Source organism: Schistocerca gregaria, chromosome 1 (assembly GCF_023897955.1).
Source record: "Schistocerca gregaria isolate iqSchGreg1 chromosome 1, iqSchGreg1.2, whole genome shotgun sequence".
Lineage (NCBI taxonomy): Eukaryota > Metazoa > Arthropoda > Insecta > Orthoptera > Acrididae > Schistocerca > Schistocerca gregaria.
The window spans coordinates 16037712-16054051 of record NC_064920.1 but is presented as its reverse complement, the minus strand read 5'-3'; the positions used below and the strand labels follow the sequence as shown (position 1 = coordinate 16054051).

The 16340-nt window shown below is 45.0% G+C and overlaps 1 protein-coding gene across 3 annotated transcripts in view; it reads left to right on the top strand.

The window, feature by feature from the left end:
- The window catches only part of LOC126327189 (NAD(+) hydrolase sarm1), a 1227458-nt gene that overhangs the window by 288794 nt on the left and 922324 nt on the right, over positions 1-16340 (top strand). Inside the window, exon 2 of one of the 3 annotated variants that reach the window (XM_049995870.1) lies at positions 9095-9218. The exons of the other annotated variants lie outside the window; for them this stretch is intronic. Coding sequence (XP_049851827.1) covers positions 9095-9218 — 124 coding nt within the window. The remainder of the gene's footprint in view (positions 1-9094; positions 9219-16340) is intronic. 3 annotated transcript variants of the gene reach the window in all.

The following is a 16340-nucleotide window of genomic DNA, read 5'->3' as shown; positions in this document are numbered from 1 at the left end:
CACATGGTGCCTTTGCATCTTCACCTTTCGCATCGATCAGTTCGTATAATTCCAGTGCATGTTCATCCTGTGATGCATATTACTGCAGCGCTGTGGCTCCTGCTGTACTTACCTTACGCCGTCCAGGGGTCGGCGTACTGCCGCCGATACGCCAGCTGCCGGCGCACGCCTACCGCCCTGGGGAAAATCAAAGCCACCAGGACACCAGCGGCTGCCCACCCTTTCAGAGACGCTATCCCTCAGCCAGATTACATATCGGCCAGTGCCTACTTAAAATTTCAAAAATGAGGCACATAATTTGAAAAGTTCACGTACAGCCGGCCGCGGTGGTCTCGCGGTTGTAGGCGCGCAGTCCGGAACCGTGCGACTGCTACGGTCGCAGGTTCGAATCCTGCCTCGGGCATGGATGTGTGTGATGTCCTTAGGTTAGTTAGGTTTAAGTAGTTCTAAGTTCTAGGGGACTAATGACCACAGCAGTTGAGTCCCATAGTGCTCAGAGCCATTTTTTAGTTCACGTACAAGAAAATAGGAAGAAATCCGCCAGGAATTATTCGAATAATTGAACACAAAAATGTATTCACAGTTAGTTACAACCCTTATAAGTAATTCAGAAATAATGAACGTCGAGGTGAATAAAGCACCAACAAAATACTGGGAAGGGAGAAATGACTGTAGAACATAAACACAAACTCATAACGCCACATCGTTCTGCACTTAAGCTTTCTATAAGGTTAAGTCAGTGTGGTTTCCAATATATTAATCGCATGTAATGAAGTGGTGTTAATACTCCAATGCAGGAGATATATTTCCAATACATGAAATAGATTTATCTGCACGTTTTATGTCACACTCACTATTGCGATAAACTGTAAGATGATAAAACTGCTACTTTCTACAGCAAAGGAAAAACAACGTAGATTCATTTGATCCATACACTACGTAGGTCTATAGCTTGCCAAAGGTGTATAGCGCCCATTGTTCACGTACGATTACAGTTCTCAATTGTGCTTTGCACACATCACTCTATTACATTATTCTGAGTAACAGAAGTGCATGAAACATCGACATCTTTTGAGGAAATACAAAAATGTGTAGCAGTGGTGTTTCACATGCTGCACTAACTCTGTGGACAATGTCATCCACACTCATCATCTGACAATTAAATGCATACGCATGGATTGCAGTACCTTGCCACTAACTTAGAATCACTGCAGTTACGAAACTGAAGACTCTATTTATGTCCAAGATGTGGTGGGGAAATACATCTATGCATACATCGTCATCTGTCTAGACGAGTGTGCATAGTAGGTGTTTTATAGGTTTCATAAACAAGATTCATCACACATGCATTGGAAATCCTCTGCTGACTGTGGTATGGAGAAGTTAACGACTGCAGGTTGATAGCACTCTCTAATCCACACACACGACACAAAATTGTTTACAAGTCAAAAGCAGGTTATACCACACAACTGACATAGTTCGGGACAACAGTGGAAAAACCAAGTAAACAGTCTTGCATAGGGTAAAAAATGCAATCCATTCTGTAGTTGTATATTGCAGCGCCCGAGATGATAATACAATGCTCTTTAGCTATGAACACTTATAAAAATTTATAACATGGTTGTCGATAACTTTGGGGTCACAACTTAGCTTGTCATCCGACATATATAAATTGTAGAATAAGATGGTGGTCAGCCATGTTAAACAATCAATGCCAGTCGTGTTATCACTGTCAGAGAAAACTAACTTTTTCCCACGGTACCAGAGCTTCCATGTCAGCTATTTCTAGTATTCCTCTTGCTACCACACACTCGTTCCCCTGTACAAGAATTTTCGTATAACAGGCGGACATTTAAATACTCCCTCATTTTCCCTCAATTTCCACACATTTTGGCGTATTTTATCTCAATTTATACGTACTTTCCAGCAACTTTTGTAATATTTCTGATTTTACGTGACTTAACCTCGTATGATCATGATATCACTTCTGGCCACATATTCCAAAATTATTTACAAGTGTAGTACAGTTATCAACACCTAGAGTAACGGGACCATTTTTCTCATTTGTCTGTTTGTGTGTGTGTGTGCGTGTGTCCATGTATCACTTTCATCTTGAGAGACAGGGGTCCCCAGTCCATACTACTTCTACTGCCTGTGGCTGCACCTTCAGACCTTACCCCAGCCCCAGCCACAACGCCCTCCAAACCCTTTACAGGCCACAAGGCGTGATGGATCCGCTTTAGAGCCCTGTCCCACCCTTCAAACTCTATACCAGCCATAATACATCGTGAATCCACCTTCAGGCCCTATCCCGATCGTAATGTGTGGCCCCGTATCCCTGACAACGCATTGATCATCCACCTACGATGCTGTACAGGACCTACCGTGCGCCTTGGGGGGGGGGGGGGGGGCTATGTGAAACGTACGTGCACACACACCTACAGACTTTGAGAGAAATGGCACAACTGTGGTAGGTTTGACAACTGTACTACACTTACAAGCAATCCAAGATATGTGGCTAGAAGAGATGTCACGAACACATGAGCAGAAGCGACAAAAATTAGTAAAATTACGAAGCCTGACGGAAAATATGTAAAAATCGAGAGAAAACAGGCCAAAATGTGGGGAAACTGAGTGAGACTGAGGGAATACTTTAATTTCTGCTTGGTACAGGAAAATTCTTGTACATAGGAATGAGTGTGTGACAGCAAGAGGAGCCGGCCGCTGTGGCCGAGTGGTTGTAGGCACTTCAGTCCGGAACAACACGGCTGCTACGGTCGCGGGTTCAAATCCTGCCTCGGGCATGGATGTGTGTGATGTCCTTAGGTTAGTTAGGTTTAAATAGTTCTATGTCTAGGGGACTGATGACCTCAGATGTTAAGTCCCATAGTGCTTAGAACCATTTGAACCATTTGAACAGCAAGAGGAATGTTAGAAATAGCTTCTCTGTATTATCCCCAATCACAGCCTTGCGGTGCCAGGAAACATACCTCACAAACACTTGCTTATATTTTTTTCTAAGAATCTAAGAGATAATAATGGTACATGCAAGTTGACAGCTATCTTTGATGCTTTCCTGGAAAAGAAAACCATATACCTCTAAATCGGCTCACATCTGTGTTAAAGGGTGGTAGAAAATGGATGGAGTGATTGGTTGCAATGGGATTATAAAGAGGTATGATTTAATGGTAGTATGATGAAGCATTCTAGAAAGAGGGAGCAATTGCTGCAGACTTTTTACCACGTATTTGATCACTTTTCCACTGATATTTCAGGGTGTATCAGTTGTGTGGTATAACCTGCGTTCCACTCATATACAACTGCGTGTTCTGTGTATGACTTACAGCACTACCTGCCTGCGATTCTGAGCAGCAAATTTATCCATACCACAAATTATTAGCTAACCTCTCCATACCACAATCATCAGAGCACTTCCAACTCATGTGTGATGAAACATGTCCATCGATGGAAAACCTGTTTCGGTATCCTGCTCTAGATGAACGAAGATGCACGCGCTCAATGTTGATTGTTCACAGATGGTAACGACGCCCTCCCCCCCCCCCCCCCCCCCATTTTGTATATTTTCCCTCCTACTGTGTTGAGGGTTTGGTTAGCCAAGAAGAACATCAGTTGTATTTTCTTATTGCTGCGCGCTTTTAGGAGGTATTTTATGTATCTTCGTGGCTTCTGTGTAATTATAAGATCATGGAGCCAAGATATGATATAAATCTTTAACGTCTTCTGTTTACGGCCTGGTCGGCCCTTTAGTATTATGGCGATAAAGCGGCTATGGTTGCTACTGCTGCAGATATTATTAGTGCGGTTTTATCCGTTAACAATAACGTCCTCAGCGTAGCTATCTTTTTAGTTTAGTTGTAATTTCTACCCAATTTCTACCCAATTCTACCCAATTCTCCATATTAGCTTGTGGCTGATTTACCATCCGTGCACAAAGTTTGTCGTGCGTTGCTATTAAATATTTCTTAATTCCCGCATCATGGCTTTTATCATTTACTATTTGTGCGACACCTTTTGGCAATTAGTTAGGTCCCGATACGTGTTACCTTTGTAATCCCACTGCCATGCACAAGAAGAGCGTTTTCTGGCCGGGCGCATGCACAGTGACTTCGATAGCCGCACATGTGAGCAGCATGCGGTGCCTCAGTTCGGTGGAGAGCCGTTGACCATCGTACGTTGGCTGGGGCGCGGCAGCACACACAGGGTTGAGATAGCAAACATATTCATCAACTACATGGAAAGCACAATCTTCGATACAGTCATCACAAAGAAAGGATACAAAATTGTTTACTGGTACAGATACGTAGATGACATAATCTGTATGGTAGATGAACCAACAGAAAAAATTGATAAACTTCATACAGATATAAACAACATACATAAAAATATTCAATTTACCATAGAAAAAGAAACACAAAAGCAAATACATTTCTTGGATATAACAATAAAGAGAGAGAACAATAAACACACATTTGACATCTTCAGAAAGCCCACAGCCACAGACATAATCATACATGCTTCATCCAACCACCCACAAAATCAAAAATTAGCGGCCCTACGACACATGTTACACAGGCTAAATAACATCCCACTCAGCAAAGGAAATTATGAAAAAGAGTTACAAACAATGCAACTTGTAGCCACTAACAATGGTTACAGCACCCATATAGTACAAAAACTCAATGAAAAAATTAAAACACAACTAAACAAAAATCAAATCAAGCAGAGATTACAGAACCCCACAAACACTACAGCACACACAGAAACACAAAACAATAACACTCATGACATGAATAACAGAAAAAAATGGTATACTCTCACATACAAACACAAAACAACACACAAGATAGCAAATATATTAAAGAAACAGGGGTTACAAATAGCTTACAGAACAAGAAACACACTCCAATCACATTTACAAACAACAGAAAAACCAGACAAATACCAAGGAGCAGGTATATACGAGCTAGAGTGCCAAGAATGTAAAGCAGTATATCTGGGGATGACAAACAGGAACGTTAAAACTAGGTATAAAGAACATATAATGAGTTGGAAATATGAGAACAGTCATTCTACCTTTGCCGAACACCTGATAAAACATGGACATGAACCATCCAACATGGAATATAACATGACAATTATCAGAGTGAATAATCACAACAAAAACCTCCTGACATTGCAAGAAAACTTCCACATACAAAGAGCCATTCCAATGGAAAAGAAGGTACTCAATGACCAAATCCATATAAACAATAAATCGCTGATCATGCTAGCCACCAAAACAATAACAAACTGAAGTGCAACCAGGATAAATAATTAATGAATATCCTTCCCCTCTTCTCTCTCTCTCTCTCCCTCCTACACCCCCCCCCCCCCCCATACACACACATACTCACAGACAAACACATGAACCCACAGATTAAAAAAAAAAAAAAGTAATGCACTCAGCAAATTACACACACACACAAAAACTCATACCCAAAAAAAAAGAAAAGTGAGAATTGCACACACACACAGACCCACAACAAATGAAAACCACAAAACACAACAGAAACAAAAGACAAACACACAACAACAGTTGGCAACACTACACACTGCAAACACACATATGTTGATCGCCAAATGGCAATGAAAGTGAAATTTGATGTGACAAATGGCTAAACAACACCTGATTCGGCTAACTGGAGCAAGAAGACCAGCAAATACATCTCCAGAAACACATATATGTGTTAGCAGCGCTGGAAATCGTAAGTAAAACGAAAGATACATCATTTTATGGAACTTGTGCTACAATAGTTGCTTCTAACCTAAAAAAACCGACAAAATGTAATATATCAACAGATTATATCTAGTAGATAATACGCTTATTGTATATATAAAAAAGAAACATGTATTTCAGGCCACTGATGATGCTTCCCAAATAAATGAAGCGAAACGCGTATGGCAACAAACAAACTGCCTTCATTTAGTTGCATAGACGGCACATACCTCCACGAATATTATTGACTTGGTACATATGCACCGTGTATTTGTAAAAACATTTATGGGGTCTTGCCACTGTAGGTGCTGATTTTAGCCTTTGACTATGCCTATTTAGGCAAGCTGTTTTATATTTGTTCTGAAGAAGGCGTGGTTACCCACCCTAGGTAAACACCAGGTAGTGTGTGCAATCGAGGTGCATTTTTCATAATTATTTCGATACTTACGATTGCTGACGCGTTGCAATGCCCAGGTTCTTATGAAATTCATGCCTTCATCCCTCCTCATCACCATCATTTCCTCAGTTGTACACAGGTGCTTGCATTGTAGTGGATGAACGTCTCACATCTTGTGTTTCAGAATACCGGTCGACTTTTGTCGAATGATCTACTGTCCCAACACATGCATTTATCAGCACGAGCTGCGAAGTATAACTTAGCCCCATCATGCCGCATCTCGATTATTTGATGATGTGTATTCGTGATCTTCGTTATGCTCATTCAGTACCACCGCTTTCCAAGCGTTGTGCAAGTGGCCACGGACACAGTTCTCAGCTGCATTATTGTTGTTAATATACCGTTAAACTCCTTCTCCGGTACAGATATCTCATCCCTTGAACACGTAGTACACAGTAAACGCTTACATCTATTCTCTTGGGAAGCTCTGCACAGATTGAAGCTCGATCACAAGTGGAGGAGAGGTTGGATTTGGAAGTGTGGTAGAAGGGGGGCGAGGTGTGATGGTGTGGGAGGAGTGCTAACAGCGGGCTCTGGTGGTGATATTATGAGATAGGTCAGATAGCCTCTGAACCTGGAAGTTCTGCCCGTAAATATGTATTTCCAACAATTTCAGGGAGTGGGGGTGGGATCAAGGGGGTAGAGGACGCAGAGAAGGAGCAGCGGGCAAAGGGACACTCGTGCTGTCTGAGGGGGGGCGGGGGGTGGTAGGAGGGGTGCCCCGGAATGTTTGCAACCCACAGTAAATAAGTTGAGTAATGCTTTCTTTTCTCTACTACTAGTGACACAGCAATGGAATAAAGTGCTTCACGTGCTTTCAAAGATTAACTATTTGTCTGACATCTATACACTCCTGGAAATTGAAATAAGAACACCGTGAATTCATTGTCCCTGGAAGGGGAAACTTTAGTGACACATTCCTGGGGTCAGATACATCACATGATCACACTGACAGAACCACAGGCACATAGACACAGGCAACAGAGCATTTACAATGTCGGCACTAGTACAATGTATATCCACCTTTCGCAGCAATGCAGGCTGCTATTCTCCCATGGAGACGATCGTAGAGATGCTGGGTGTAGTCCTGTGGAACGGCTTGCCATGCCATTTCCACCTGGCGCCTCAGTTGGACCAGCCTTCGTGCTGGACGTGCAGACCGCGTGAGACGACGCTTCATCCAGTCCCAAACATGCTCAATGAGGGACAGATCCGGAGATCTTGCTGGCCAGGGTAGTTGCCTTACACCTTCTAGAGCACGTTGGGTGGCACGGGATACATGCGGACGTGCATTGTCCTGTTGGAACAGCAAGTTCCCTTGCCGGTCTAGGAATGGTAGAACTATGGGTTCGATGACGGTTTGGGTGTACCGTGCACTATTCAGTGTCCCCTCGACGATCACCAGAGGTGTACGGCAAGTGTAGGAGATCGCTCCCCACACCATGATGCCGGGTGTTGGCCCTGTGTGCCTCGGTCGTATGCAGTCCTGATTGTGGCGCTCACCTGCACGGCGCCAAACACGCATACGACCATCATTGGCACCAAGGCAGAAGCGACTCTCATCGCTGAAGACGACACGTCTCCATTCGTCCCTCCATTCACACCTGTCGCGACACCACTGGAGGCGGGCTGCACGATGTTGGGGCGTGAGCGGAAGACGGCCTAACGGTGTGCGGGACCGTAGCCCAGCTTCATGGAGACGGTTGCGAATGGTCCTCGCCGATACCCCAGGAGCAACAGTGTCCCTTATTTGCTGGGAAGTGGCGGTGCGGTCCCCTACGGCACTGCGTAGGATCCTACGGTCTTGGCGTGCATCCGTGCGTCGCTGCGGTCCGGTCCCAGGTCGACGGGCACGTGTACCTTCCGCCGATCACTGGCGACAACATCGATGTACTGTGGAGACCTCACGCCCCACGTGTTGAGCAATTCGGCGGTACGTCCACCGGCCTCCCGCATGCCCACTATACGCCCTCGCTCAAAGTCCGTCAACTGCACATACGGTTCACGTCCACGCTGTCGCGGCATGCTACCAGTGTTAAAGGCTGCGATGGAGCTCCGTATGCCACGGCAAACTGGCTGACACTGACGACGGCGGTGCACAAATGCTGCGCAGCTAGCGCCATTCGACGGCCAACACCGCTGTTCCTGGTGTGTCCGCTGTGCCGTGCGTGTGATCATTGCTTGTACAGCCCTCTCGCAGTGTCCGGAGCAAGTATGGTGGGTCTGACACACCGGTGTCAATGTGTTCTTTTTTCATTTCCAGGAGTGTATGAGACAGTGAAAGAGGAAGCAACATACGATAAAAATGGAAAAGAGCTGATCCGCTGCCTGTGCCTGCCTAATATTCCTTTATCTGCTTGTAACCCTTGATAACAGAGAAGTTGACATGAAAAAGAGAGTTCCTTAAACTCAGTTTTCATCGTTAAACACTGACTATTCGTAATGCCTAAATAATGATATTATCCCTAAATACTGTATGATATTTTTACCTCAATTTGAAAAAGAGAGAATGAATAGGGGAATATCGGTGATTTTTTTGTAGTATTCACCAACTTGTCACTTTTTGAGAAAAGCAGCGTGAAGTGGACAGTCTCTCTTTTATTTGCCTTTTTAATTTAATATTTTAATTGAAACCCAGTTTTCTATGTTCATTAGATTTCTACGTTTATTACAGGAAATAATAAACAAATAAGTAATAAAAGCCGAAAATGGTTTATTTGAGGAACCATTTATTATGAACTGTTTTAACAGTCAAAACTGTCATGAAAAGAAAAAAAAAGATATAACCGAAAACCGGTTGTTTCGTCGATGTCCGTTATCCCTGTGACTCTGTTGACATGTCGTCGTCTTCTTTGTTTCAGGTAAGTGTGAGAAGATGCGAGAGGCCACTTCTGCAGCGCTGGGCAGAAGACCCCACCGGCTACAGAGAAGCTGCTGCCCGGTGGCCATCAATGCAGTGCAACGTGGCGCGCGTAATTCCATCAGGTCAGGACACCTGCTTGTTGCAGCATGCTCCCTAACTTTGCACAGCAAGAAACGGGACTTGGCCTTATAGCTTATGTACTTTGAACAGCTATATTAGAAATTAAAATTGTTCGTGTGGCGCAATGTGTCAGTACCATACTGCTGGCTGTTACCTGTTTCGAGCACAACAGAGTAGAGAGCATCTGAGTAGTAGGGAAATGGAGGCATGACCCCAGTTTTAATATGAAATTGATGTAATGTTGATATACAAATTAATTAAATTGATCAATTAATTACCTCCAACCATGTCCACTCCAATCCCCCACCACCGTATGATATCATGTGTTTATGTAAAATGGGTCCCTGCACCCATATCCCTTCCCACCGCTAACCTTTCCCCACATATCTTGTCGGCAAGAATTCTGAATTTTGGCGGAAATTTCGAATTTTGGTGAAATTTCTTTGTACCGCGGCTGTGCTGGCTCACCGACCATGGACACGAGAGTTGAGTTTTGATTTAATCTACCAGAAAGTCAAGACTGTTCACATTGTATCGTTCGGAGTTCGCTGTCGACTGTTGGGATATTCCCGCGAGCAATAACGTGGTTTTCAGGTTGGAAAATTCTAACCTCCATCCGGTGGAGTTCCACTGTACTTGGTTATTTGAACTGAAGCCCACAAGCGGAATCTTGTGCCTTGTGGCCGTTAACGTTCCGGTTACCTGCCCTGGCCGCTGACGTAACTGTCAGCCAGTGTAGTTGTCGTCCCTGCCGAGCACAGAGTGTAGTCTGACGGCCCCATGTATGGTTGGTTGTGGGCGCCAATATCTCCTACGTCGATCTGTTGAACTCCCTGTTGTGCCCTGGCCGGCGGACCCGTTGTCCGTCGGTCGGTTGGGTTGTCGTCGGATCGTGATCGGTTGGCCTGACTGCCCGTCTCACCTGAGCGAGCGTTAGTGTTCGAATTCCAGGCCGGCCCTCGAACATCTAGGCGCCTTTTGGTGTACTGCCTTTTTTTCCTTTTTTTCTTGTTGGTTGTACTTTTGTGGCTTCTAGCCGATTTTCTTTTTAAAATTAAGGTTGTTTTGCCCTTAAGGTGTAACATTCTTCAGGCATTCAGCCTAATTTAAAGAACTGTTTCACGTAAGACCTTTGGCATTTTAAAGGTTTTAATGTTGTTCAATTTGAAGTGTTGGGCCTTGAGCCGATTTTGAGTTTCAGTTCTTTTGCTCTTAAGGCCTTCAGACTAATTTAAAGAACTGTTTCACGTAAGGCCTTTGGTATTTTAAATGAAATAATGTTGCTGAGTTTTAAGTGTTAGGCCTTCAGCCGATTTGAATTAACTTGTTTGCTCTTGAAGTGTCCGATTTTGGGTCTTCAGCCTAAATAAAGAACTGTTGTAAGATAAGACTTGCCGTTTAAATTTCTGATTATGCTTGCGTTTTAAGTTATTGGCCTTCAGCCGTTTTTAAATTAAAGCGGCTTTCAGCCGGTAATTAAGTCCCAAATATTAAAGCTGTGAGTTTAAAATTTTTTTACGCTCTTGTAACGTATGATCAAATAATAAAGTAGTCTGTTCGAGTGTAACTGACATCCTCTTATCTTGGCCCCTTTCCACAATTTAAACTAGCTGTCCTGTCCTGTCCTGCGGGTTAAGCTGGGCTTTTCAAAGGGGTCATAACGCAGTACATGTATTGGGGAAAATAGTTGTTCCAAAAGACTGCAGATGGTACGGTAGTTGAACGTGCGTTCTCCTTGATATATGGTAACATCCTGCTAAAGAACATAAAATTTCGATGCAAGATATATTACAGTAACAATGTTGTCTAGATCCTCTAGTAATAATAACAAACCTAGGCATCCTGATGCGCCTGTCGCACCTCCTTTTGTACGCTTAAAGATTCATGATAACGGCGCATAATCATCCCGTCCGTTAGATGTCCGACAGAAGGATGGAGACAGTCCTTTGTATTATTCTTATGTACGGTAGAGAACAGCACATTAGTCAGATAGTATACAACTGTACTCATATGCACCGAGTCACAAAATATTCTACAGATGTAATGCATTTGCTCTACTTTTTGTATGTCTGTTGCGAGTGGCTCCAGTTAACCCAATCCAGTCTTCCCGCTAATGGTCCCACTGCTTATTATATCCAGAACGGTGTCTAGAGGATGATCCACAATGTAGTGCCTTCAGGGTAGGGTCCAAAGGTGGATGCCCCATCGAGAGGATTGGGTGAGGTTTGTGGCAGCCGTCCATGACACTCACAGAGACATAGACACGCACAAAAATTAAGCAAATGCACTGAATCTGTAGAATATATGTTTGTGAGTGATGGGTGCATTCGAGCACAATGCTCGTTGGAACATACTACTTTTAAATAGAAAATGATGAGAACTCGTCTCAATTATGCAGTTCGATGAATCTAGAACCAAACTTAATTTATGCAAAGGAATGTTTACTTTATAGCCTTATACTCATTTTTTTTTTTTTTTTTTTTTTTTTTTTTTTTTTAGAAATTGCATCACCACATCACATATGATGTGCAGGATTCATATACCCACCCTTAAGCCTGACACACTGAATCCAATCATGTTTTATCCGTTTCCGAGTAGTCTCTTCCACATCCAACGCACTCGTCTTCTTCTCCAAGACGTTCGTCATTTGATTCTTCCTTGTAGTGAACGTGGACTTAGTAGTGGATTGAGGTTTGGGTAAGAGAGATTTTTCAGGGGATTTCTAGCCAAATGATTCGACGATAGTTGCCCTTGTAGGTGAACATGGCAAGGTCGACGAGGCTCTTTTGTGGAGTGTTTGATCAGATACGTTGATGTTTTCATTTCCTGCAAGTATGTCTGGATCATTTCTAAAAGCGAAATCTGGAACTGTATCCGGATTTAATGGGTAGGTTACCGTTGCTTTCAATCCAGAGACGGCGTTGCCTGGTGTTGCAAAATGTTTCAAATGGCTCTAAGCGCGATGGGACTTACCATCTGAGGTCATAAGTCCCCTAGACTTTTAACTACTTAAACCTAACTAACCTAAGGACATCACACACATCCATGCCCGAGGCAGGATTCGAACTTGTGACCGTAGCAGCAGCGCGGTTCCGGACTGAAGCGCCTAGAACCGATCGGTCACAGCGGCCGGCCCTGGTGTTGCAGCTTTCTACCAACAATCTTGTAGTGGCTCACCAATTTGCAATCTTCCTACCTTCCAATGTGGTTGATTCCTTTGTAATTTTTCAACGGAACTGTACAAATGAAGCTTTAACGATTTGAAGACAGATCCGTCCAGCGACTGCAGATAATGGGTAGTTGACTGGAGAGGCACATTGGACTCCAACGTCTGTATCGAGCTAGTGTGTGAAGTATGGGCATCCAGAATCAGCATAACTGTTCCAAGTGGTTTGCGAGGCACAAGAGCCTTAGCCATTCAATACAGGTATCGGCATTCACGTAGGCAGATTTCTTTGACGTTACAACTTTACTTCCCCCGTGGCATGTTAGACATGTGATAACTCATTAGCTGAATCCAAACAACAGCTACGATCCATCTGAATTTTGAAATCACAGCCGGTGTTAATTTTATCTCAAGAGTATTCCTGGGGATGTCACAGCCTTTCTCATGGTACAACGATCGTATTCTACTTTGTTAATAGCGTTTCTAAGGTCTTCTTCTTTTGATGAACCTCTAGAAGAGCCGGTCTTGCGAATGTGCTTATTTAGCACCTGTAAAACAATAACGATGACACCAAAATTGAATATAGTACAAGTTTATGAACTGGCCGTCTATCCCGGTGATGGCGTGACCGCCTCTCCCGATCACCCGGGGAGGACGGCCATAGCGCCTCACTGCACGTGGTGCGCGCTAACTCAGACAAAACCTACGAAGCAGTTTGCAGTCAGACCTAAAAACTCTGAAACTAACGTTTCCCGCGCTACTCGCGTCCTTAGCTTACTTAGGTTTAAGTAGTTGTAGGTTTTAGGGGACTGATGACCTCATACTGCTCAGAGCCATTTGAACCATGGAAATGACTTACTTTTAGTTGAGCTAAAGAATCATCCGGAGCAGTGACAGTTGCTCACGTAACTAACTACCAAGTCACGGGCAGGACTGCATAGCGGATCACGGAAGAACGGCAGGCGCTGCCATCTCTCTCTTACGCCCATCTATACCAGGTTTACCCTACCACGATTATTCGAATCATTAAACAGTACTGTTACTATATTACTCATTTACTTATGTTTGTGATATTTTTAAGAACAACTCCAGCTTTTGCAAGTGAATATTTCCGAGCAAATATGTCTCGCCTGTTCATAGTTGCCACCAGTAGCGGTTTCCTTTTTCCTTTTCTTTTCACGTCATGTAGCCATCGCTTCATCTCCAGACGGCAGATGCAGACAGTACAAGTTTCCAGCTGAGAGTAGGTCACATTTATAGATTTCACCACCCACAAACTTTTCAATTACACATTCCATGTAGCCTCGCTTATTTGCTGCACGGGGTCAACGAATGTTTTCACACGCCCAGGTTTGACGAATGAAGGCTGGAACTGGCACACTTGCGTTAGAGTGAAGTGGAAACGTTTATGGCTGCTGTGTATCGGTGTCGTCAGTAAATATAAGCACAGAAAATCCTTGTTCGGAATGGATGGCATATTACCGTTTGACCGACTGCGTAAGGGCTGGAATGTGCTAGTTTTTAGTGCCTTATGTATTCGTGGCGAGTCAGGGGTAGGCCGCTCGACATCAGTTAACTTGTGAGTCGGAGGAAAAGACTTGGAGAGCGAGAGCAGCACACGGTGGGGGGGCTGCCGGTCGCGTTCCGCCGGCGCCCGCACACAGTCACCGCGCCGCGCACGCTGGCGGCATTAGCTGCCCACCTGTCACCAGCGGGCAAGTCAGCTGCTAACGGACTGCCGAGAGTATCGGGCTGCAGCAACGCACGCCAGAAGAAGCCATCCAAGCTGCGTGTGAGTACCTTAGAATCGACTCGGGGGGTAAAATATCTCTCTGGTACCGCGCGCTGCGGAATTTGAATCCCCGCCAGACGTCACGGAATTCGAAGACCCCTAGAGGTCTCTGCATCATCGCGCCGTAAGCTGTGGCGGCGCGCGCCTCCTGGCCCGCTTTTAGAGTGGGGGCGCCACAGTGGAACACGTGCTCACAGCGGCCAATAGCGGCGCCCCCGAGAGCGTACTTACGCGCCGGCCACTCGCTCGTCCTTCCCCTCACCCCTTTTCCCCTCTTCGCGGGTCCCCGGACTCGCGCACGTTACGTGGAGATCATCGCCATCAGTTTCTCGTGTGTGGGCCGTCGTGTTTGTGTGAACTCCTACGTTCACCTGTGCCGTCGAATCATCAGTGTTTGTGCGCCGTGCCAACGTCTTTCAGTGTAATTTTCATCGAGTGTGAACGGCTCCATGTTTTGTATTTTTGTATGTCTTCTGTTTTTTACCCGTCACTCTAACTATCACTGTATCTTCTTACTGTTTTTTTTTTATCATTGGAAAATCGAAGGCTGAAGAGCAGCGTAAGATGCTCCTGCCAGCCTACCTATGTATCTGTATAGCTATCAAAATTACAATAAAGGAAAAAAAAGCTCATCCAACCCCCCCTTTTCTGTTTTTTCCTCTCTTCCCTCCTTGCTTTCCTTCTCCTCCAGGTCACTCCCCCCCTCCTGCCCTTGGCTAGGGAGTGTCATCTTTGTGCCGGCATTTTAGTGCAGTGTTTTACAGTGAGTGTTCCGTGTTACGTGTCTTTTGGGAAGTGTTGTGAACGGCCATCATACTGGCGCTGGGTGTGATATTTTTATCTCTTGCGAACAGAAACCAGACTGTCGCCATGTTTTTTAATTGTGTGTCTACTATGTTACTTGTCTGATTCCGACATGGACATAGTCGAATGATGTTCCCATGGGATGGTTCATTAGTGTGAATCCCCTTGCCTCTCACAATTTGGGGTGCTTATTTAATGAAATTAGCCACGAAGAAATTGTTCAAAAATATCATTTGCGTCAATGCATAAAGTCAATCGTCTGCGAATGTTGTCCACAGTTTTGAGCAGCACATCCCGTGGTATAGCTGTACACGCTCTGCGAATTCCTTGCTCAATATAGTTTCTGGTTGTGGTCTCTCTTTCATAACCAATATTTCTTAAATTACCTCAGGAGATGTTTGTGAGCCGTGGTAAAAAACGCTGTTTTGAAGAGCGCGCCACGCGCGTAGTGTGAGGCAGTCGCCCTCCGTTTCTGGCGGTGGCGCCGCTGTGCCGATCGCAGCTTTGGTGTCTCTCTCTGCTGGGAAAGGGGAAATGTTGTCTGTTCACATGCACTTAAGGGGCGCTATGAGCTCGCCAGTTGGTCAATCTGAGTGAGTCTGGAGTCAGTCTCTCGTCCGACTTTGTGAGGCATAAGAGAACTCGGCGAGTGGTCGCTCGGTCGGGGCTTAGTTCCTGCATCTGAGTCTGCGCGTTAGGCCACCAGTCTGCTCGAGTTGCTCAGGCAGTGGTCATTGGCGGTTGGATAGATCGGTTGGTAGGTCGCGCACTGAGACACAAGATGACTTGTCCGCCTTGAGCGTCGGCGCACGTGAGGTCGCCACGTGAGTCCAGTGGGCCGCGCCGTATAGCGAGGGGTAGTGGCTTCGCGGTCGATACGAGAGCAACAGGAGTCGACCCACGACATCGGTGTGGCCGGTGCGAGCTGCGACGCCATGAGACGGGAGATCGGCGCGCCTTCCTACGTCTGTTGAAGCGGCTGGCAGCGGACGATTCGGGAGAGCGATTTGGTGGTGCTGCGCCAGGTCTTCTCCAGAAATCGCAGTTTGTTAGAAGTTAAGTGATTGGTGATATGTTGTTTCATTTACTTGTTAAATTCTACTTTTTTTGTGAGGTCACCAGCCGCTTTGTTTTGGGGTCGTCCCACCATTCTTCTCCGCTTGCCCACCCGCAGGAAGGTGGTTATTTATGAGTAGGGTGATCCGTTTCTTTCCTAGTGAAGTAGAGGCGGGTTAGAGCAACCTGCGCTTCGGGTTGTTCGGTAATCTCCCTACCAATCGGCAGTACGTTAGTAGCTGCATCTGTCATGTTTGTCGGATTCGGTGTGTTAATGAATTTATTTGCTTGGAGTGTAACGGCCTA